Source organism: Salvelinus namaycush, chromosome 3 (genome assembly GCF_016432855.1).
Source record: "Salvelinus namaycush isolate Seneca chromosome 3, SaNama_1.0, whole genome shotgun sequence".
NCBI lineage: Eukaryota > Metazoa > Chordata > Actinopteri > Salmoniformes > Salmonidae > Salvelinus > Salvelinus namaycush.
This window is the reverse complement of record NC_052309.1, coordinates 18,007,235-18,032,844: the sequence shown is the minus strand read 5'-3', so window position 1 is coordinate 18,032,844 and position 25,610 is coordinate 18,007,235. Positions and strand designations below refer to the sequence as shown.

At 46.1% G+C, this 25,610-nt stretch overlaps 1 protein-coding gene across 1 annotated transcript; it reads right to left on the bottom strand.

Moving 5' to 3' along the window:
* Window positions 1–3,273: 3,273 nt before the first annotated feature.
* Window positions 3,274–22,998, bottom strand: LOC120044249 (neuropeptide FF receptor 1-like). Its single transcript, XM_038988855.1, has 3 exons — window positions 22,707–22,998; window positions 4,300–4,399; window positions 3,274–4,105 (listed from the first exon to the last, which is right to left on the bottom strand). The coding sequence occupies exons 1-3, from the start codon at window positions 22,996–22,998 to the stop codon at window positions 3,274–3,276; spliced, it is 1,224 nt and encodes a 407-aa protein (XP_038844783.1).
* Window positions 22,999–25,610: the final 2,612 nt, after the last annotated feature.

Here is a 25,610-nt window from a genome sequence, read left to right as displayed (position 1 = left end):
GGTCATTTGCACTCTGAAGCAGGTTTTCATCAAGGATTTGCCTGTATTTGGCTCAATACATTGTTCCCTCTATCCTTACCAGTCTCCTTACCGCTGAAAAGCATCCCCATAGCATGATGCTGCCATCACATGCTTCACGGTAGGGATAGTGTAAGACAGGTGACGAGCTGTGCCTGGTTTTCTCCAGACATAGTGCTTTGCATTCAAGCGAAAGAGTACCAATTTTTGTCTCATACCTTAAGCTCTCAGGCGTGCTATCATGTGCCTTTTTCTCAGGAGTGTCTTCCGTCTGACCACTCCCCCATAATGCCCAGATTGTTGAAGTGCTTTAGAGACTGTTGTCCTTCTTGAAGGTTCTCCCATCTCAGACAAGAAACTCTGTAGTTCTGTCAGAGTGGTCATTGGGTTCTTGGTCACCTCCCTGACCAAGGTCCTTCTTACCCGGTTGCTCAGTTTCGTCGGACGGCCAGATCTATGGAGAGTCTGGGTAGCTCCATATTTTTTCAATTTCCCACTGATGGAGACCACTGTGCTCTTGGTTCCGTTCAACACTCTACAAATGGCTTTTTACCCTTCCCCAGATAAACTGTATGCCTGATCACAATTCTATCTTGGACTACATGGCATCAAAGACATCAAAACTATGAAATAACACATATGGAATCATGTTGTAACCAAAAAAGTGTTAAACATATCAAAATATATTTTAGTTTTTAGATTCTTCAAAGTAGCCAGCCTTGATGACAGCTTTGCACACTCTTTGCATTCTCTCAACCAGCTTCACCTGGAATGCTTTTCCAACAGTCTTGAAGGAGTTCCCACATATGCTGAGTACTTGTTGGCTGTTTTTCCTTCATTCTGCGGTCCAACTCATCCCAAACCATCTAATGTGGCAGCAGGTAGCCTAGTGGTTAGAGCGTTGGACTTGTAACCAAAAGGTTGCAAGATTGAATCCCCGAGCTGGCAAGGTAAAAATCTGTTGTTCTGCCCCTGAACAAGGCAGTTAACCCACTGTTCCTAGGCCGTCACTGAAAATAAGAATTTGTTCTTAACTGACTTGCCTAGTTAAATAAAGGTAAAAAATATATATAAATAAAAATTGGGTTGAGGTCAGGTGATTGTGCAGACCAGGTCATCTGATGCATCACTCTCCTTCTTGGACAAATAGTCCTTACACAGCCTAGAACTGTGTTGAAAACAAATGATAGTCCCAATAAGCGCAAATCAGATGGGATGGTGTATTTCTGCAGAATGCTGTAGTAGCCATGCTGGTTAAGTGTGCCTTGAATTCTAAATAAATCACAGACAGTGTAACCAGCAAAGCACCATTACACCTCCTCCTCCATGCTTCATGGTGGGATTTACACCAGTCTAATATCCATTGCTTGTGTTTCTTGACCCAGGCAAGTCTCTTATTATTATTGGTGTCCTTTTAGTAGTGGTTTCTTTGTAGCAATTTGACCATGAAGGCCTGATTCACACAGTCTTCTCTGAACAGTTGATGTTGAGATGTGTCTGTTACTTGAACTGTGTGAAGCATTTATTTGGGCTGACATTTCTGAGGCTGGTAACTGTAATGAACATATCCTCTCCAGCAGAGGTAACTCTGGGTCTTCCTTTCCTGTGTCGTTCCTCATGAGAGCCAGTTTCATCATAGCGCTTGACGGTTTTTGCGACTGCACATCTAGAAACTTTCAAAGTTCTTGACATTTTCCGGATTGAATGACCTTCATGTCTTAAAGTAATGATTAACTGTCGTTTCTCTTTGCTTATTTGAGCTGTTCTTGCCATAATATGGAGTTGGTATTTTACCAAATAGGGCTATCTTCTGTATACCAACCCTAACTTGTCACAACACAACTGATTGGCTCAGACACATTAAGAAATAAAGAAATTCTACAAATTAACTTTAACAAGTCACACCTGTTAATTTAAATGCATTCCAGGTGACTACCTCATGAAGCTGGTTGAGAGAATGCCAAGAATGTGCAAAGCTGTCATCAAGTCAAGGTTGGCTACTTTGAAGTACATATATTCCATATGTTTTATTAAATAGTTTTGATGTCTTCGCTATTATTCTACAATGTAGAAACATGTCTATAAACATCTTTTCACTTTGTCATTATGTGGGATTGTTTGTAAAACAATATATTTAATACATTTTGAATTCAGGCTGTAACACAAAATGTGGAATACGTAAAGGGGTATGAATACTTTCTGAAGGCACTGTACATAATAACTGTCACTTTAGTGCAGGGACCGTTCATTTCCTTAAATTTGTACTCTACATTTTGCAACATTCCATTACATCGTCTAGGCCTCCCTTTTTTCCCTCTGTCACGTCCATGTGGTTGTTTCGGAGGGTCGCTAGCAATAGTGGACATACAGTATTAGCGTATTAAAAGTTGTGCAACAATTTGGGACACGTAGCCTTTTTAAATCATTATGGGAAGCAGACCATACATAGCAGTTTAAACCTGGAGCCTGGCGCACGGTTCATGGCGACTGGACCGTTGTCATCACAGTCCGTGGATTTATTGGACTACTGTTCAACTTCTATTGTACACCTTTCTCACCTTCCAATATTTAATGGGTTGATCTATTGAATATGGCAACTTTCAGGATAAATCAAACCACTGTAATTTTGATTCACCAATATATTTTGTGTGTGAAGGCTCTCCAACCCTGTTTATGTATGGTTTATAAATACTTTCCTAAGGCTAAATAATCTATAAAATCAGCGTATTTTAAAATCTACCAATTGGTGATGAATATGTGTGTATTTACATGGCTTGCTTCGATTGATCCCTATTCTGAACCCATTCTCATGATACATATTATAGTGAGTTTGTCGAGAAAATTTGATTTAAAGGGACACCGTATTCAAAGGGATGGCTTTAGATAAATGTACTTTCACCCTATTGAGTGAAATCTGTTGGCCAACAATGGGAGTGTTTTCAGTGGTTGAATTACATATATTCAGTGTGCGCAAGGGAACCACACCTACACCATGAGTGGGTAACGTTGGTTATCATTTTGCAAGCAGAACAGCATGGTTAATAGTTAATAGAAGCTTCATTTCCAAAAGTTCCCAGCAGTCAAAATGATTTGTTTTTGAGACAGGGGTGTGTCAACAAAGCTATGTTGTATTCCTTAGGTATCTCATAGCTAATTTGTAAAGATGCATTATGATGCATTACAAGCTCAATTATTGCAATAACCATGGCCATTTGCACAACAATTAATCTATAATCGTCCCAGCCCTAATTAGAATCACTCCACCCAGGCTCCAATCACCCTGTTGAGTCCAGCATTCCTGTTAATGTCATCCAGGAGGATTCCATTGGTTCCATGTGGGACAACCTTAGGAGTGCCCTTAGAGCAGTGGCCTTTCCTCCCACCAGAGGACTCAGGGTTCTCGTTAAATACTCTGTTAGGGGGAGGGAAGTTGAAGTGTGTATTAACCACCCCCGTTGTTGTTTTTTGTGAACAGGACCTGCAGGCCACTGCAGCCTGGAACCCCCTGCGGAAGTTCTCATTGAAGAAGCCATAGATGATGGGGTTAATCCCGCTGTTAAAGAAGGCCAGCCAGTGGGCCACAGGGAACAGGTAGCTGCTGAGGAAGTCAATCTGCTGCGTGTCCAGATCCCTGTAGTCAGTCAGCAGCATTAACGTCCACAGAGGCAGCCATGACACCATGAAGAGCACCGCCACCATGATTAGCATGTTGATCACTTTAACCCTGCGCTGGGAATGGGCCCTCCGCACCTCTGCCAGCCTCACCTGCCTCAGGTTGACTGAGAGCTTGGCAACGATGCAGCCATACATGATGCTGATGACACCCAGGGGGGCCAGGTACACGTGCACGAAGATGACCATGGTGTAGACACGACGCATCTCGGGCCGGGGCCATTTCTCGAAGCAGACGAAGACAGGGTATGTCTGGTTGTCCTGGACCAGGTAGGTGTCCTCCAGGTGAATGATGGTCAGGGTAGCGGCCGAGGGGCAGATTACAGCAAACGCCAGCACCCAGATGAAGAGGATGGTGACGAGAGCAGCCACAGGCCTCATTCGATGTCTAAAGGGGTACACAATACCTGTGAACCTGAGAGAAGGGGGAGGAAGGGAGGGAAGAAGACAGACAGAGGGAGAGAGAGAGAGCAAGAGAGAGAGAGGGAGGGGGTAGGGAGGAAGAGAGACCGAATGCCACAGAGAGAAATGTTTGGCTTGACAATTACAACAATGGAGTTGACAAGAGCACAAACAGTTCTGTGACAGGATAGTGTGGTGGTGGATTACCTGTCAACAGCTATGGCCACCAGAGTGAAGACTGATGCTGACACTGACATCCCCTGGACCAGGTTGCTCATGGTGCATGTAATCTGGCCAAACGGCCATCCTGGAAAGAAAGACTGCATTACACACAAGCGGTAGCCCGGTTGCTACACCAAATATTTTAATCTTAACGAATCTTAATGTGTTTCGATTGACAACGGATTTTAATACTGTAGATATGTGGATATAAATTGCGTTAAGGGAGCAAACGGCGTGAAAGGGAGGGAAAATGCATACATTTAATAGATACAGTTGAAGTCGGAAGTTTACATACACCTAAGCAAATACATTTAAACTCAGTTTTCACAATTCCTGACATTTAATCCTAGTAACAATTCCCTGTGTAAGGTCAGTTAGGATCACCACTTTATTTTAAGAATGTGAAATGTCAGAATAATAGTAGAGAGAATGATTTATTTCAGCTTTTATTTCTTTCATCACATTCCCAGTTGGTCAGAAGTTTACATATACTCAATTAGTATTTGGTAGCATTGCCTTTAAATTGTATAAATTGGGTCAAACGTTTCGGGTAGCCTTCCACAAGCTTCCCACAATAAGTTGGGTGAATTTTGGCCCATTCCTCCTGACAGAGCTGGTGTAACTGAGTCAGGTTTGTAGGCCTCCTTGATCGCACACGCTTTTTCAGTTCTACCCACAAATGTTCTGTAGGATGGAGGTCAGGGCTTTGTGATGGCCACTCCAATACCTTGACTTTGTTGTCCTTAAGCCATTTTGCCACAACTTTGGAAGTATGCTTGGGGTCATTGTCCATTTGGAAGACCCATTTGCGACCAAGCTTCAACTTCTTGACTGATGTCTTGAGATGTTGCTTCAATATATCCACATCATTTTTCTACCTCATGATGCCATCTATTTTGTTAAGTGCACCAGTCCCTCCTGCAGCAAAATACCCCACAACATGATGCTGCCACCCCCGTTGTAACGGCTTTCTTCCTGGGTTGAAGGAGAGGACCAAAACGCAGCGCGGCTAGTGTTCAACATGTTTAATAAAGAATAAGAACGTGAACACTACAAGCTGACCAACTAAACAAAGACTAAACAAAGGAAATAAGGTCAGGAACGTGACAGTACCCCCCCCAAGGTGCGGACTCCGGCCGCAAAACCTGAACCTATAGGGGAGGGTCTGGGTGGGCATCTGTCCACGGTGGCGGCTCTGGCGCTGGACGTGGCCCCCACTCCACCATAGTTAATCCCCGCTTCCGTGGCCTCCTCCTAATGACGACCCACCAAAATAACCCCACTGTACTGATGGGGGCCTCTGGACAGAGGGGCAGCTCCGGACTGAGGGGCAGCTCCGGACTGAGGAGCAATTCCGGCATCGCCGGCATGACAGGCAGCTCTGGCAGCTCCTGGCTGACTGACGACTCTGTCAGGTCCTGGCTGACTGACGGCTCTGGCAGGTCCTGGCTGAATGACGGCTCTGGCAGGTCCTGGCTGGCTGACGGCTCTGGCAGCTCCTGGCTGGCTGACGGCTCTGGCAGCTCCTGGCGGGCGGCTCTGGCAGCTCCTGTCTGGCGGGCGGCTCTGGCAGCTCCTGTCTGGCGGGCGGCTCTGGCAGCTCCTGACTGGCGGGCGGCTCTAGCGGCTCCTGACTGATGGACGGCTCTAGCGGCTCCTGAATGACGGACTGGTCTGAAGGCTCAGGACAGACGGGCGGCTTTGAAGGCTCAGGACAGACGGGCGGCTTTGAAGGCTCAGGACAGACGGGCGGCTTTGAAGGCTCAGGACAGATGGGCAGCTCAGACGGCGCTGGGCAGACGGGCAGCTCAGACGGCGCTGGGCAGACGGGCAGCTCAGACGGCGCTGGGCAGACGGGCAGCGCAGGTGGCGCTGGGCAGACGGACAGCTCAGACGGCGCTGGGCAGACGGGCACTGCGGGCGGCGCTGGGCAGACGGGCAGCGCAGGCGACGCTGGGCAGACGGGCAGCGCAGGTGGCGCTGGGCAGACAGCAGACTCTGGCCTCTGGAGACGCACAGGAGGCTTGGTGTGTGGTGCCGGAACTGGTGGTACCGGGCTGGAGACACGCACCACAAGGCGAGTGCGTGGAGGAGGAACAGGGCTCTGGAGAAGCACAGGAAGCCTGGTGCGTGGTGTTGGCACTGGTGGTACTGGGCTGGGGCGAGGAGGTGGCCCCGGATAGACCGGACCGTGAAGGCGTACTGGAGCTTTTGAGCACCGAGCCTGCCCAACCTTACCTGGTTGAATGCTCCCCGTAACCAGGCCAGTGCGGCGAGGTGGAATAGCCAGCACTGGGCTGTGCTGGTGAACCGGGGACACCATGCGTAAGGCTGGTGGCATGTACACCGGCCCGAGGAGACGCACTGGAGACCAGATGCGTTGAGCCGGCTTCATGGCACCTGGCTCGATGCCCACTCTAGCCCGGCCGATACATGTAGCAGCCTCGCTTCCGTGCTGCCTCCTCATACCACCGCCTCTCGGCTTTAGCTGCCTCCAGCTCTTCACGAGGGCGGCGATACTCTCCAGCTTGAACCCAGGGTCCCTTACCGTCCAGAATTTCCTCCCATGTCCAGAAGTCCTGAGTACGCTGCTGCTGCTGTCGCTGCTGCCCGTTACCACGCTGCTTGGTCCGGGTTTGGTGAGTGATTCTGTAACGGCTTTCTTCCTGGGATGAAGGAGAGGACCAAAACACAGCGCGGCTAGTGTTCAACATGTTTAATAAAGAATAAGAACGTGAACACTACAAGCTACAAAACAATAAATGAGAAAACCGAAAACAGTCCTATCTGGTGCAGAACACAAAGACAGGAAACAATCACCCACAAACCAACAGTGCAAACAGGCTACCTTAATATGGTTCCCAATCAGAGACAATGACAAACACCTGCCTCTGATTGAGAACCATATTAGGCCAAACAACAAACCCAACATAGAGACACAAAACATAGAATGCCCACCCAGCTCACGTCCTGACCAACTAAACAAAGACTAAACAAAGGAAATAAGGTCAGGAAGGTGACACCCGTGCTTCATGGTTGGGATGGTGTTCTTCGGCTTGCAAGCCTCCCCCTTTTCCTCCAAACATAACAATGGTCATTATGGCCAAAAAGTTATATTTTTGTTTCATCAGACCAGAGGACATTTCTCCAAAAAGTACGATCTTTTTCCCCATGTGTAGTTGCAAACCGTAGTCTGGCTTTTTATGCCAGTTTTGGAGCAGTGGCTTCTTCCTTTCTGAGCGGCCTTTCAGGTTAGGTCGATATAGGACTCGTTTTACTGTGGATGTAGATACTTTTGTACCTGTTTCCTCCAGCATCTTCACAAGGTCCTTTGCTGTTGTTCTGAGATTGAGTTGCACTTTTCGCACCAAAGTACGTTCATCTCTAGGAGACAGAACGTGTCTCCTTCCTGAGTGGTATGACGGCTGTGTGGTCCCATGGTGTTTATACTTGCGTACTATTTGTACAGATGAACGTGGTACCTTCAGGCGTTTGGAAATTGCTCCCAAGGATGAACCAGACTACAATTTTTTTTCTGAGGTCTTGGCTGATTTCTTTTGATTTTACCATGATGTCAAGCAAAGAGGCACTGAGTTTGACGGTAGGCCTTGAAATACATCCACAGGTACACCTCCAATTGACTCAAATGATGTCAAATGATGTCAATTAGCCTATCAGAAGCTTCTAAAGCCATGATATCATTTTCTGGAATTTTCCAAGCTGTTTAAAGGCACAGTCTACTTAGTGTATGTAAACTTCTGGCCTACTGGAATTGTGATACAGTGAACTATAAGTGAAATAATCTGTCTGTAAACAATTGTTGGAAACATTACTTGTGTCATGCACAAAGTAGATGTCCTATCCGACTTGCCAAAACTATAGTTTGTAAACAAGAAATTTGTGGAGTGGTTGAAAAACGAGTTTTAATGACTCCAACCTAAGTGTATGTAAACTTCCGACTTCAACTGTACCCACTGGGCACAAGCTGGTTGAATCAACATTGTTTGAATGTCATTTTTCAATGTATTGTGACATGGAATCTACATGGAAAGTTCATTGGATTTGAAAAAAGTCAAAACTGTTGTTTTGAGGGTGAAATTTCAACCACAGGATTATGTCATCATAGTAACCAAGTTTCAACATAGACAAACCGTGTATAAAATATGTATAATTGGTACCTTTGAAACAACGTCAGATATTCAACGTTACATCCACTACCTCCTACTGGAGAGTTGATCTACAACTATTAATTTGTTATCCCATCCAGGGTTTTAACCATGCCCAACCCTGCTTATCTTTTATTTTGTCACTGACTGCTAGCGATATATAACTAAATATATTCACTGTTGCTATCAAAGTCATTCCAAAGGGTAGGTTTGAGAGAGCAAATGAAATGTAACCATATATATTTATAAGTCATATATCATCAATTGTACAATTTTGGCCTATATAACATTTGCAAAGTCATAAAGAGCTATTGTCTCAATTCAACCCAGGGTTCAACTAAAAATATGCAAAACATAGTTCATTAATTGGTGTGATTGGTCAAAAGACCAATTACTGGAAAATATCAGAATTGGGCTGCCTGTGTAAACACAGCCTTATAGGCCTAGGGTTTCAAGCTTTGGTTGATTTAAAATGTAATCTTCAAATTCATCATTAATATTTGATTTTAATTTATTTATTAGAATCTCCATTAGCCAACGCCAATGGCAACAGCTAGTCTTACTGGGGTCCGACACATAACGCAAAGACATACTTTGATTTTTGGTTGATATGGAGACGTGAATCCAACATTTAATATTTTAATATATCAACTATTCAAATTTGTAGACAAACTGGATTTTATATTGTGTTTGGTTAGTATGAACGCAAACAAATATCAACATTTGAATGAGATCCTCTGCTTGGATAGATCCATTGGTGCCACTGATTTAGTCTGGCTTTAATTCAAGTTTTTCTACAAATTAATAGTAAACTATATGTTGGATTCTCCTCTATCTCAACTAAATTAAATTTGAAATGAACTTGAAATAAAGTCTGATTTAATTTAGTCCTATTCTTTAACTTTGATTATTGGTTGAGATGGAGACGTGAGACGTATTAATTTGTAGACAAACTGCAATTAAAGCCAGACTAAGTCAGTGGCACAAAAGATACATCTCCTTCAAATGTTGATATTGGTTGCATTGACAATCACACACATTTCATTTACACTTTTGCAATACAGTAAATACCCTATCAACTTGTTACAAGTTAACAAATGATATGCTGGATTCATGTCTCCAACTAAACCAAAAATCTAAGTTAAAGACTAGGATTAAGCCAGTGGCTCAGATGAAACTATCCAAGCATTAGATAGGCTATCCTTTAAATGTTGATATTGGACCAATTTGTAAACCAAACACAATGGAATAATACTTTTGTAATACAGTAGCCTAAAGTTAAAACCTCTTATGGCTGCAAGCCCGACACCGGTACACTTATGACAACATCCAGCTCAAAGTGCAGGGCGCGAAATTCAAAAAAATATTTTTTTTTAATATTTAACTTTCACACATTAACAAGTCCAAGACACCAAATGAAAGATACAGATCTTGTGAATAAAGCCACCATTTCAGATTTTTAAAATGTTTTACAGGGAAGACAAAATATGTAAATCTATTAGCTAACCACGTTAGCAAAAGACACCACTTTTCTAACTCCATCAGTTTCTTACTCCATCAGGTGCTATCACCAATTCGGCCAAATAAAGATATTGATAGCCACTAACCAAGAAAAAACCTCATCAGATGACAGTCTGATAACATATTTATTGTATAGGATAGGTTTTGTTAGAAAAATGTGCATATTTCAGGTATAAATCATAGTTTACAATTGCACCCACCATCACAACTCGACTAGAATAAATACACAGAGCAACGTGTATTACCTAATTACTAATCATAAAACGTTTCTTAAAAATACACAGCTCACAGCAATGGAAAGACACAGATCTTGTGAATTCAGACAATATTTCAGATGTTCTAAGTGTTTTACAGCGAAAACACAATAAATCGTTATATTAGCATACCACATGTGCAAACGTTACCCGAGCATTGATTCAAGCCAAAGAGAGCGATAACGTAATCATCGCCAAAATATATAAATTTTTTCACTAACCTTCTCAGAATTCTTCCGATGACACTCCTGTAACATCATATTACAACATACATATAGAGTTTGTTCGAAAATGTGCATATTTAGCCACAAAAAAACGTGGTTATACAATGACAATACTAGCAAAACTAGCCTGAAAATGTCGGGCGCCATTTTGGACATTGTTCTAGCGTAATGTATAACTAATCGTAAACTTTACTAAAAAAATATAGGGTGGACAGCAATCGAAAGACAAATTAGTTCTTAATGCAATCGCTGAATTACATTTCTAAAATTATCCTTACTGTGCAATACAGGGTTCGCCAAGCGAAGCTATACCAAAGAAAATGGCGGAATATGCGTTTAAAATTTTTCGACAGGACAACGATTTATCATCTTAAATATTTCTTACTATGAGGTGATCTTCCATCAGAATCTTGGGCAATGTATCCTTTCTTGGGTCTAATCTTCTTTTGGTCGAAAGATGTCCTCTTGTCCGTCGAAATGCCCACTAACGTTCGACCGGTACTGGAAACGTGCCCATCGCTTCAAAGTGCACCACAAAGAAATTCCTCAAAACCGCACTAAACGGATATAAATTGCTATAAAACGGTTCAAATTAACTACCTTATGATGTTTTTAACACCTATAACGAGTAAAAACATGACCGGAGAAATATTACTGGCTAAACCCAAGCTTGGAAAAAGAGCAGGTCCGACGTACATCGTGCGTCAGGCGCAGCAGGAAAAGAACGGTACATCCGGTCTTTGGGCTTTTATACAGGCCCTGATTGCGCAATCGACTCCATTCAAATTGTCACCTCTTACTGACATCTAGAGGAAGGCGTAGGCAGTGTTTGTAGCATCATAGCATTCACAGGGACTTATGAACTGACCTGGGAGCAGGGGCCAAGATTTCTGAAATCTCACTCCATATCAGGAAAAGTGCTGTAGAATGAGTTCTGTTCCACTCAGAGACATAATTCAAACGGCTATAGAAACTAGAGAGTGTTTTCTATCCAATAATAACAATAATATGCATATTGTACGAGCAAGAATTGAGTACGAGGCCGTTTGAAATGGGCACCTTAAACAGAGCGACTCAATACTGCCCCTGCAGCCATAAAAAGTTAAGGCTATGTTACAAACGAATGTAACAGTATTTATTCAACCTTAAAATGAGTAACACATCCATGGCCACATTTTGAGGTTAGCCTACTGTAAATGTCTTCTTATGTAGGCCTAATCGCAGAAAGAGTGCATTTTCAAGATAACATCCAAAGATTGCAGGTCTTCTACACAATTGCTATAATAATCTGTGCAGAATCTTGAACAACATTGATCACTTGCAATGTACTTTTAATGTAATCTCAACTGCAATACAGGACCCGGTTCCTGAAAAGCATTTTAAGCCTAAATTCATGGGTAGAACCTTCGTAGGCACATCATTAAATCTCTGAGCTGTTTCCCAAAACCAGACCCGGTGCAAGGACAGACACTGGGTGTCACGATCGTCTTGCTGTGAGAGATTGGACCAAGGCGCAGCGTGTGCAAAATACATCTTCTTTATTTAAAGAAGAGAGAAAAAACAAACAAGAAACGAACAACTATACACGAACTAACAAAATAACAAAACTGACGACCGTGAAGCTATACAGACAGATAGTGCTGACACAAACACTACACATAGACAATTACCCACCAACAGCTAAAGCCTATGGCTGCCTTAAATATGGCTCCCAATCAGAGACAACAATAACCAGCTGTCTCTGATTGAGAACCAATTCAGGCAACCATAGACTTTCCTAGACACCTACACTGAACACTAACCCATCTACTCTACTTAACCCCCTAAACCATACAACACCCTAGACAATACAAAAACACACAAAGACAACCCACCCCAACTCACGCCCTGACCAACTAAATAAATAAAAGAAAAAGGAACAATAGGTCAGGAGCGTGACATAACCCCCCCCTTAAGGTGCGAACTCCGGGCGCACCAGCATAAAGTCTAGGGGAGGGTCTGGGTGGGCGTCTGTCCACGGTGGCGGCTCTGGCACTGGTCGTGGTCCCCACCCCACCATAGTCACTACCCGCTTTCGTAGCCTCCTCCAAATGGCCACCCTCCACATTAACCCCACCGGATTAAGGGGCAGCACCGGACTAAGGGGCAGCACCGGACTAAGGGGCAGCACCGGACTGAGGGGCAGCACCGGACTGAATGGCGGATCCTGGCTGGACGGCTCTGGCGGATCCTGGCTGGACGGCTCTGGCGGATCCTGGCTGGACGGCTCTGGCGGATCCTGGCTGGACGGCTCTGGCGGATCCTGGCTGGACGGCTCATGGCTGGCTGACGGATCTGGCTGCTCATGGCTGGCGGACGGATCTGGCTGCTCATGGCTGGCTGACGGATCTGGCTGCTCATGGCTGGCTGACGGATCTGGCTGCTCATGTCTGGCTGACGGATCTGGCTGCTCATGGCTGGCTGACGGATCTGGCTGCTCATGGCTGGCTGACGGATCTGGCTGCTCATGGCTGGCTGACGGATCTGGCTGCTCATGGCTGGCTGACGGATCTGGCTGATCCTGTCTGGCGGAAGGCTCTGACTGATCCTGTCTGGCGGAAGGCTCTGACTGATCCTGTCTGGCGGAAGGCTCTGACTGATCCTGTCTGGCGAAAGGCTCTGACTGATCCTGTCTGGCGGAAGGCTCTGGCTGATCCTGTCTGGCGGAAGGCTCTGGCTGATCCTGTCTGGCGGAAGGCTCTGGCTGATCCTGTCTGGCGGAAGGCTCTGGCTGCTCCTGTCTGGCGGAAGGCTCTGGCTGCTCCTGTCTGGCGGAAGGCTCTAGCGGCTCCTGTCTGGCGGAAGGCTCTAGCGGCTCCGGTCTGGCGGAAGGCTCTAGCGGCTCCGGTCTGGCGGACGTCTCTGAAGGCTCATGGCAGACGGGCGGCTTTGCAGGCTCAGTACAGACGGGCGGCTTTGAATACTCAGTACATACGGGCAGTTCATGCGGCGCTTGGCAGACGGACAGTTCAGACGGCGTTGGGCAGACGGACAGTTCAGACGGCGTTGGGCAGACGGGCAGTTCAGGCGCCGTTGGGCAGACGGGCAGTTCAGGCGCCGTTGGGCAGACGGGCAGTTCAGGCGCCGTTGGGCAGACGGGCAGTTCAGGCGCTGTTGGGCAGACGGGCAGTTCAGGCGCCGTTGGGCAGACGGCAGACTCTGGCCGGCTGAGACGCACTGTAGGCCTGGTGCGTGGTGCCGGAACTGGAGGTACCGGGCTGAGGACACGCATCTCAGGGCTAGTGCGGGGAGAAGGAACAGGGCATGCTGGACCCTGGGGACGCACATTAGGCCTAGTGCGTGGTGCCGGAACTGGTGGTACCGGGCTGAGGACACGCATCTCAGGGCTAGTGCGGGGAGCAGCAACAGGACGCACAGGACTCTGGGGACACACAGGAGGCTTGGTGCGTGGTGTAGGCACTGGTGGTAAAGGGCTGGAGACACGCACCATAGAGCTAGTGCGTGGAGGAGGCACAGGGCTCTGAAGACGCACAGGAAGCCTGGTGCGTGGTGTAGGCACTGGTGGTACTGGGCTGGAGCGGGGAGGTGGCGCCGGAAATACCGGACCGTGCAGGCGTACTGGCTCCCTTGAGCACTGAGCCTGTCCAACCTTACCTGGTTGTATGCTCCCCGTCGCCCGACCAGTGCGGGGAGGTGGAATAACCCGCACCGGGCTATGTAGGTGAACCGGGGACACCATGCGTAAGGCTGGTGCCATGTAAGCCGGCCCGAGGAGACGCACTGGTGGCCAGATGCGTTGGGCCGGCTTCATGACATCCGGCTCAACGCTCAATCTAGCCCGGCCGATACGTGGAGCTGGAATGTACCGAACCGGGCTATGCACGCGTACAGGAGACACCATGCGCTCTACTGCGTAACTGCCCGTACTCTCGCTCTCCACGGTAAGTACAGGGAGTAGGCGCAGGTCTCCTACCTGACTTCGCCACACTCCCTTTAAGGCCCCCCCCAAGACATTTTTGGGTTGTACTCACGGGCTTCCAGCCTTGCTTCCGTGCTGCCTCCTCATATCGCCTCCTCTCGGCTTTAGCTGCCTCCAGCTCGTCACGAGGGAGGCGATATTCTCCCGGTTGTACCCAAGGTCCCTTACCATCCAGTATCTCCTCCCATGTCCATGAATCCTGTGTAGGTGGGTCCTGTTGCCGCTTGACACGCCGCTTGGTCCTAGGTTGGTGGGTAATTCTGTCACGATCGTCTTGCTGTGAGAGATTGGACCAAGGCGCAGCGTGTGCAAAATACATCTTCTTTATTTAAAGAAGAGAGAAAAAACAAACAAGAAACGAACAACTATACACGAACTAACAAAATAACAAAACTGACGACCGTGAAGCTATACAGACAGATAGTGCTGACACAAACACTACACATAGACAATTACCCACCAACAGCTAAAGCCTATGGCTGCCTTAAATATGGCTCCCAATCAGAGACAACAATAACCAGCTGTCTCTGATTGAGAACCAATTCAGGCAACCATAGACTTTCCTAGACACCTACACTGAACACTAACCCATCTACTCTACTTAACCCCCTAAACCATACAACACCCTAGACAATACAAAAACACACAAAGACAACCCACCCCAACTCACGCCCTGACCAACTAAATAAATAAAAGAAAAAGGAACAATAGGTCAGGAGCGTGACATAACCCCCCCCTTAAGGTGCGAACTCCGGGCGCACCAGCATAAAGTCTAGGGGAGGGTCTGGGTGGGCGTCTGTCCACGGTGGCGGCTCTGGCACTGGTCGTGGTCCCCACCCCACCATAGTCACTACCCGCTTTCGTAGCCTCCTCCAAATGGCCACCCTCCACATTAACCCCACCGGATTAAGGGGCAGCACCGGACTAAGGGGCAGCACCGGACTAAGGGGCAGCACCGGACTGAGGGGCAGCACCGGACTGAATGGCGGATCCTGGCTGGACGGCTCTGGCGGATCCTGGCTGGACGGCTCTGGCGGATCCTGGCTGGACGGCTCTGGCGGATCCTGGCTGGACGGCTCTGGCGGATCCTGGCTGGACGGCTCATGGCTGGCTGACGGATCTGGCTGCTCATGGCTGGCGGACGGATCTGGCTGCTCATGGCTGGCTGACGGATCTGGCTGCTCATGGCTGGCTGACGGATCTGGCTGCTCATGTCTGGCTGACGGATCTGGCTGCTCATGGCTGGCTGACGGATCTGGCTGCTCATGGCTGGCTGACGGATCTGGCTGCTCATGGCTGGCTGACGGATCTGGCTGCTCATGGCTGGCTGACGGATCTGGCTGATCCTGTCTGGCGGAAGGCTCTGACTGATCCTGTCTGGCGGAAGGCTCTGACTGATCCTGTCTGGCGGAAGGCTCTGACTGATCCTGTCTGGCGGAAGGCTCTGGCTGATCCTGTCTGGCGGAAGGCTCTGGCTGATCCTGTCTGGCGGAAGGCTCTGGCTGATCCTGTCTGGCGGAAGGCTCTGGCTGCTCCTGTCTGGCGGAAGGCTCTGGCTGCTCCTGTCTGGCGGAAGGCTCTAGCGGCTCCTGTCTGGCGGAAGGCTCTAGCGGCTCCGGTCTGGCGGAAGGCTCTAGCGGCTCCGGTCTGGCGGACGTCTCTGAAGGCTCATGGCAGACGGGCGGCTTTGCAGGCTCAGTACAGACGGGCGGCTTTGAATACTCAGTACATACGGGCAGTTCATGCGGCGCTTGGCAGACGGACAGTTCAGACGGCGTTGGGCAGACGGACAGTTCAGACGGCGTTGGGCAGACGGGCAGTTCAGGCGCCGTTGGGCAGACGGGCAGTTCAGGCGCCGTTGGGCAGACGGGCAGTTCAGGCGCCGTTGGGCAGACGGGCAGTTCAGGCGCCGTTGGGCAGACGGGCAGTTCAGGCGCCGTTGGGCAGACGGCAGACTCTGGCCGGCTGAGACGCACTGTAGGCCTGGTGCGTGGTGCCGGAACTGGAGGTACCGGGCTGAGGACACGCATCTCAGGGCTAGTGCGGGGAGAAGGAACAGGGCATGCTGGACCCTGGGGACGCACATTAGGCCTAGTGCGTGGTGCCGGAACTGGTGGTACCGGGCTGAGGACACGCATCTCAGGGCTAGTGCGGGGAGCAGCAACAGGACGCACAGGACTCTGGGGACACACAGGAGGCTTGGTGCGTGGTGTAGGCACTGGTGGTAAAGGGCTGGAGACACGCACCATAGAGCTAGTGCGTGGAGGAGGCACAGGGCTCTGAAGACGCACAGGAAGCCTGGTGCGTGGTGTAGGCACTGGTGGTACTGGGCTGGAGCGGGGAGGTGGCGCCGGAAATACCGGACCGTGCAGGCGTACTGGCTCCCTTGAGCACTGAGCCTGTCCAACCTTACCTGGTTGTATGCTCCCCGTCGCCCGACCAGTGCGGGGAGGTGGAATAACCCGCACCGGGCTATGTAGGCGAACCGGGGACACCATGCGTAAGGCTGGTGCCATGTAAGCCGGCCCGAGGAGACGCACTGGTGGCCAGATGCGTTGGGCCGGCTTCATGACATCCGGCTCAACGCTCAATCTAGCCCGGCCGATACGTGGAGCTGGAATGTACCGAACCGGGCTATGCACGCGTACAGGAGACACCATGCGCTCTACTGCGTAACTGCCCGTACTCTCGCTCTCCACGGTAAGTACAGGGAGTAGGCGCAGGTCTCCTACCTGACTTCGCCACACTCCCTTTAAGGCCCCCCCCAAGACATTTTTGGGTTGTACTCACGGGCTTCCAGCCTTGCTTCCGTGCTGCCTCCTCATATCGCCTCCTCTCGGCTTTAGCTGCCTCCAGCTCGTCACGAGGGAGGCGATATTCTCCCGGTTGTACCCAAGGTCCCTTACCATCCAGTATCTCCTCCCATGTCCATGAATCCTGTGTAGGTGGGTCCTGTTGCCGCTTGACACGCCGCTTGGTCCTAGGTTGGTGGGTAATTCTGTCACGATCGTCTTGCTGTGAGAGATTGGACCAAGGCGCAGCGTGTGCAAAATACATCTTCTTTATTTAAAGAAGAGAGAAAAAACAAACAAGAAACGAACAACTATACACGAACTAACAAAATAACAAAACTGACGACCGTGAAGCTATACAGACAGATAGTGCTGACACAAACACTACACATAGACAATTACCCACCAACAGCTAAAGCCTATGGCTGCCTTAAATATGGCTCCCAATCAGAGACAACAATAACCAGCTGTCTCTGATTGAGAACCAATTCAGGCAACCATAGACTTTCCTAGACACCTACACTGAACACTAACCCATCTACTCTACTTAACCCCCTAAACCATACAACACCCTAGACAATACAAAAACACACAAAGACAACCCACCCCAACTCACGCCCTGACCAACTAAATAAATAAAAGAAAAAGGAACAATAGGTCAGGAGCGTGACACTGGGAGACGAGAAGCAAGTACAGGGAGTGAACATTTAATGAATAACGGACATGAAACGAAACGCGGACATCGTCTGGACAAGGGAAACATAATGACAATAATGCTGACACGGGGATGAAACTGAGGAATAGACTGATATAGGGGAGGCAATCAAAACGTGATGGCGTACAGGTGAGTCCAATGAAGTGCTGATGCGTGTAACGATTGTGACAGGTGTGCGTAATGATGGGCAGCCTGGCACCCTGGCACCCTCGAGGACCAGAGAGGGGGAGTGGGAGCAGGCGTGACTCCCGGTGCCAGAACTAATCAGTTGAACAGCATTCGATTTCCATAGGCTGGCACGTTTTTTCACAGGGCCTCCTATGTGTGGCAGAATTGCATGCATTTTATAAATGGGTACAGTGGCGACCCGTCATTCACGGCAGGTGGGGCAGAGCATGTTATTTTGGCAATAATTTGTGTCACATATCAGTTTGCGAACAATGTAAAAACTAATTTATTGAGCGAATAAAGCCAAATACAAACATGATCTCTTTCTTGCTTTCTTGACTAAGGCAGCTCCAAAATACAGATGTTTCAGCCTAGCTCAGTGCTTTCTGTGGTGGAGAGGCAGCCAGTGGAAAATACAGATGTTTCAGCCTAGCTCAGTGCTTTCTGTGGTGGAGAGGCAGCCAGTGGAAAATACAGATGTTTCAGCCTAGCTCAGTGCTTTCTGTGGTGGAGAGGCAGCCAGTGGAAAATACAGAGCGTAGGCATTGGTAATCTTCTCTAGTGTCACCGCAGAATCTACAGGGAGAGCTAGGCAGTTCAAGCCCCCTTGGGTGCTGCCATAGATTTACATTAGAAGTGACCATCCAAGAAGGCTCAAGGTCATTGACTATAGATAAAATTACATCAAATCACGTTATATCTACATAGCTTTGATTGGACTGATCATATCAACATCATACTTTCAAAATCTTAGCTAGCTCGCTAGCTATGTTAAGGCCTCGACATGTTGCTAAATTTATCTGAACTAACATCTCTCTGAATTTCTGTCTGTGTCCATTTTGAAAGTGCTGAACGAATAGGCCTACCTCATCACAACTCGTTTGCTTGCACTTGCTTATACTTCAAGCTAAGTGTTAATGATATAAGAATAAATATTATGAATTTACTGAACAAAAAGTCTAAACTTATTTTAGCATTCATTATTATTGAAGGAGAATGTGGTTCTTATCAACTTACACAAATCCAAAAGGAGTGAGTAGTAACCACATTTGTTTCAGCAAGTCAGCCATATCAGCTATGTTTTTTTTTAGCAAGATTTACATGCTAAAATCGCCACCGAATGGGTGTAGTAGTAAAGACCATAGGCAACTCATGAGTTTCAAGTTTGGAGAAGCTTACAATTTATTCTTCAATTTCTACTGATCTGTGTGCCAGTTATGAATATGTATAAATGCACATTTTCTTGGAACAGTTTCATTTGAATAATAATGTTTTTGATTCTCAAAATCATTGTTTGTTAACTTTTAGATTTTTACCATTTTATTTCAGATGTTTATTATTATTATTATTATTATTATTATTATTATTATTATATTTTAATGTAACCTTTATTTAACTAGACAAGTCAGTTAAGAAAAAAATATTATTTACAATGACGGACTAGGAACAGAGGGTGAACTGCCTTGTTCTGGGGCAGAACAACAGATTTTTACCTTGTCAGCTCGGGGATTCGATCCACCAACCTTTCGGTTACTGGCCCAACGCTCTAACCACTAGGCTACCTGCCGGCCCAAAAGGAAGTGCCTTTTGGGACACTTCCTTTTGGGAAGCGCCCCATAAGAATCTGAAGGAAAATGGTAAAAATCTCAAAGTTAAAATTCAACAACCGCAGGGCTATCCAGAGGAGTGTGCATTACCGGGGGCACACTGTCCTCCAGGAAATCTACAGCACCCGATGTCACAGGAAGGCCAAAAAGATCATCAAGGATATCAACCACCCGAGCCATGGCCTGTTCACCCGCTACCATCCAGAAGGTGAGGTCAGTACAGGTGCATCAAAGCTGGGACCGAGAGACTGAAAAACATCTCAAGGCCATGAGACATCACTAGTAGGCTACCATCCGGTTACTCAACCATGCACCTTAGAGGCTGCTGCCGTACAGTATATACATAGACATGGAATCACTTTAATAATGGAACTCTAGTAACTTTAATAATGTTTACATACTGTTTTACTAATTTCAAATGTTACTGTATTCTATTCTACTGTATTTTAGTCAATGCCACCCCGACATTGCTTGTCCTAATATTTAAATATTTTTGAATTCCATTCTTTTACTTTTAGATGTGTGTGTATTGTTGTGAATTTTTAGATACTACTGCACTTATGAAGCTAGGAACACAAGCATTTCGCTACACCTGCAATAACATCTGCTAAATATGTGTATGTGACGAATAACATTTTATTTAGATTTTAACTTTCCTTTCCAATTCGCAAGAGGCTGAAACCAGAGATCTGTCATGATGAGATGCTCATGTCTCCACCTTAACAATGGGAGTCTTTGTCTCAAAGGCTGGAAGGCAGACAACAAGCTTAGGTCTGCATATTATTCCCATAGAAACGCACTGGGTTTATACTGGACAGATTTTGGCGAGTGTGCCCTCTCTCTTTGCCGCTTCCTCTCTGCTGACACTATATCGTCGGACAAAGCATCCGCGCGAGCTGAACAGCGCCCCTCTATATGTAGCCCATGCATCTGATACTGTCTGGACAGAAATAGTATGACATTTCTGGACTCTTTTGGTCCAGACAGCATCAGATACATGGTCTACACATACTGAGACGGAGGGTTGCTGTTTCGCTCACTCTGAATTATTATTATTATTATTTTTATTTTTTTTAATTTTATCCCCTTTTCTCCCCAATTTTCGTGGTATCCAATCGCTAGTAATTACTATCTTGTCTCATCGCTACAACTCCCGTACGGGCTCGGGAGAGACGAAGGTCGAAAGCCATGCGTCCTCCGAAGCACAACCCAACCAAGCCGCACTGCTTCTTTAACACAGCGCGCCTCCAACCCGGAAGCCAGCCGCACCAATGTGTCGGAGGAAACACCGTGCACCTGGCCCCCTTGGTTAGCGCGCACTGCGCCCGGCCCGCCACAGGAGTCGCTGGAGCGCGATGAGACAAGGATATCCCTACCGGCCAAACCCTCCCTAACCCGGACGACGCTAGCCCAATTGTGCGTCGCCCCACGGACCTCCCGGTCGCGGCCGGCTGCGACAGAGCCTGGGCGCGAACCCAGAGACTCTGGTGGCGCAGTTAGCACTGCGATGCAGTGCCCTAGACCACTGCGCCACCCGGGAGGCCCTCACTCGGAAACTTTAACTTTGAGATTGATGCAGATTGATTGATGAGATTGATGCATCTTTCTGGCGGAGCGAATCTCGGTCAAATAAATTATCAATATTTCAATATTATATAGCTACTTGTAGGTTACTGTCTGTAATTTGTCTCAATATATTTCATGATGTGTAGCCTAAGGTGCCCAATGATGTGCCAAATATTTTAGTGCATTATTATAGGGTAAGTGTTAGAATAAGCCACCTCAATATTTGCAGTCATAGGTAATAATATCTTTCTAGGAGCTGATCCGTCGTCACGATTGTGGAATAATTTGAACGTTAATGTAAGATTTGAATGGAGAACGCTGATCCGAGAGGAACGTTGCCTTTCTTTTGATCCCATCAGTATCAACACATGCTTCAACAACGCACTCAGCAAATTTTTCTCTGGGTGCTGTTTTGGGAAACACCTGTTACATCTTCGGCCATTGTAGGAAACATGTATCAATAAAACACTTATTGTCTTCACCTTTTTGCCCTTTGTGCTGTTTTCTGTGCCCAACAATGTTTGTACCATGTTTGTGCTGCTGCCATTTTGTGTGGCTACCGTGCTGTGTCATGTGCTGCTGCCGGTGTCTCTCTTGTCATGATGTGTGTTTTGTCCTACATTTGTATTTTTAATCTTAGCCCAGTCCCTGTAGGAGGCCTTTTGCCCCTTGATAGGCAGTCATTGTAAATAAGAATTTGTTCATAACTGACTTGCCTAGTTAAAGAAAGGTTAAATAAAAAATAAATAAAAGTAAGCCTAAACACTATGGGAAACCAGGCCCAGGTCATTTGGTTGTGATTTTAGATGAAGCACAGTAATAACAAACATGAAGTAGATGTATGAATACAACATTTCTGACATTCTATTCCCATTTAAACTTTATTGTGCTTGTAAATTGTTGAAATTGCAGTGATAACACATTTAGATGACAACTAAATCAAAAATCTGACATTGTTTTAACTTTTTCCTTTGGAATTTTGTTGTGCTTTTTATAGATGGATGAAAGCGTAGTGAAATCAACAAATGTTTGGAATTCAAGAAACTTATGGCTGTCTTTTTGCGTAGGTAAATAAAGGTTGAAATCTCATTGAACAACTTAACCAAATATTACCCACATTTCCCCGTTGAAATGATGTGGTGTGCCCAGTAGGTATGCAATAATTCATTCATATCAACAGCAAGTTGATTGAAATTCAGCCTTTTCACTCCAGACCTTCTCACACTTGGCTGACTGAACTGGAGACAGCCTCGAGCTGTAAAAGCCAGACTGAAACCTTTGATCCCTTCATACAAAGTTAACACTCTCGCCTCCAGAACCATATGATTCCCCTTGCGGCGGGGATCCCACATCGATTTCTGCATGTGCCCTACGCATTTCTGCTCCCTCCACTTTCTCACCTGATATTAGGCTGTCAATCAAAGTCGTTGGAACGCAGAACACTCCAATGAGCAGGTCACTGATGGCCAAGTTGAGGATGAAGAGGTTGGTGACGGAGCGCATGTTGCGGTTCCGGAGGACCACCAGGGAGACCAGCACGTTCCCCCCGACGCAGAGCAGGAGAACCACCATATAGCACAGGATATAGATGACAGACATGCCGGATGAGTGCAGGTAATAAGGTATGTAGGTGCGGTTGGCTCTGTCCATGGTGCTGTTCACAGCAGTTTCATTCAGTGACGCAATCTCCATTTTCACAAGTCACCTTCCAAATGGAATCACATCAGAAAAGTGTGTTATAGCCTACATATTGCCAGAGAAACCTAGCAGATACAAATATATATTTTTTAAGAAACGTAAGGAATATAAAAGAAAAACGATAAAGCCATACACACCAACATTCTCTGAAAAAAGCTTTAGTCATCATACAAATAATCAAGGAAAGGTTGGCATTTGGACGAATCCACTCCATCGTGATTTATTGTTCTTATTTTTTACCATAACTTTATCAAATGACACGTATGTTCTTACTGAAACAAGTACATGAAACTGACGAAGAAAGAAAATACAGTAAAAGCTCAGAGAGAACAAATGGTGAGGTAAATTCATAAGATTGAGAAGGCAAAGTTGCCATTTCATAGAAATCTGCAGGATGACTATTGAGATTTTCAAAGAGAGACTTACCTTTGGAAGAGCTACACTATAGTTCCCTTGTCTGGTCTTGTCTGTGCAGGTGCGCTCTACTGCGTCTCGTAATGCTTCTAGTCCACTTCTGGAAACGCATCAGCGTCACTCATACTCTATAACGATTAGGGATACTGTACCACATGGATAGTGCGACCAATGCATGTAGCCTATATTTGATTTATAGTAAGCCTACAGAACAATTTAAACAAAATTCGATGGTCAGTCTTTAGTTCCTTGAAAAGGCTTATATTTGTAGGACTATTTTTCCCACCACTATAAGACCTGTTCATTCTTTATCCTGATTGATGACAAATAAGTAAGTAAATTGGGCACTTCCAGATCTGTCTCTAAACATGTCAATTATGGTCCAAGTGTAAGTTGCTGTATGATGATATAACCTACTGACAAGTTACAAGGAGAGTCCCAAGAGACATTGAAATCAAAGTAACCTAGTAGTTAAAAGATGTGACTGTACAGTAGAGTGGACATCTAAGAGGTGTATATTCACACATTCACAACACAAATACAACAGTTGGCTCTACAAAAAGATGAATGCTTTAGATGAGTGGATCTCTGTTACGGTAAATAGGCTACAGTACACTAAGAATATGAAAAGTACCTCTCTTTATTAAATCAGTTCTTTGGGGCTCCGTTAGACTGCTAGATCTCATGGCTCAGTCATCCCCAAGGCCATAGAGCTGCGGTAAATATAACCCTGATGACATTGACCTTTTATTTTTCACAACAACTTGCATATTTGCACTTCTCATTGTCTGTTAGCCTACTTGCACTTACAGTATTTCTTATGTATATTAAAAACAAAAAACTATGTTTTAAGTCAAAGTAGGTATTGGTATGAAGCTGAAAAAGAAAGGAAATTCACATGAGTACCACAATGCCTACTTCACCCATGTTCTACCAAGGTTTTCCAGCATACAGCTTTGACCTACTACAGTAGCTATGTTGGTCTATTGTACTTCAAACAATGTGCAGGTTACTTAGGATTCAAACCTTCTCAAACAGCCTAATTCATAATATTAGAGGAGGTTCTCCCACAATAATGTGATTTGTATCGCCTACAAGTTAAAGTATTGGATTCTTCACACACCACAATAATCCCATTCTACTACCTTTTCAAGCTTTCTTAAATTATATGAAAACAAGCTTTACTTTTATACTTACTAGACCATCATGCTTGATTTAGCGAGCTGTTTTGTATGGTAGTAATGTGGTGCCTGCCTGTATTTTCTTAAACCTTTTTATTTAGCAATACAGTACATGTCATAAAGAAAAATATACTGTATATTTCATAAAATCTTTGTTTGGTCAGTTTGTTTGGTCAGTAGATGCCCAACATAACACCAGGTGGTGGTGTGTTGTACACAGTTACTCATACAGTTGAAGTCCGAAGTTTACATACACATAGGTTGGAGTCATTCAAACTCATTTTTCAACCACTCCACAAATATCTAGTTAACAAACTATAGTTTTTGGCAAGTCGGTTATGGCTTTAGATGTCATGGCTTTAGAAGCTTCTGATAGGCTAATTGACATCATTTGAGTCGATTGGAGGTGTACCTGTGGATGTATTTCAAGGCCTACCTTCAAACTCAGTGCCTCTTTGCTTGACATCATGGGAAAATCAAAAGAAATCAGCCAATAACTATTTTTTTTAGACCTCCACAAGTCTGGTTCATCCTTGGGAGCAATTTCCAAATGCCTGAAGGTACCACGTTCATCTGTACAAACAATAGTACGCAAGTATAAACACCATGGGACCACGCAGCCGCCATAACGCTCAGGAATGAGACGCGTTCTGTCTCCTACAGATGAACGTACTTTGGTGCGAAAAGTGCAAATCAATCCCAGAAAAACAGCAAAGTACCTTGTGAAGATGCTGGAGGAAACCGGTACAAAAGTATCTATATCCACAGTAAAACGAGTCCTATATCGACCTAACCTGAAAGGCCGCTCAGCAAGGCAGAAGCCATTGCTCCAAATCCGGCATAAAAAAGCCAGACTATGGTTTGCAACTGCATATGGGAACAAAAATCGTACTTTTTGGAGAAATATCCTCTGGTCTGATGAAACAAAAATAGAATTGTCTGGCCATAATGACCATCATTATGTTTGGAGGAAAAGGAGGAGGCTTGTAAGCCGAAGAACACCATCCCAAC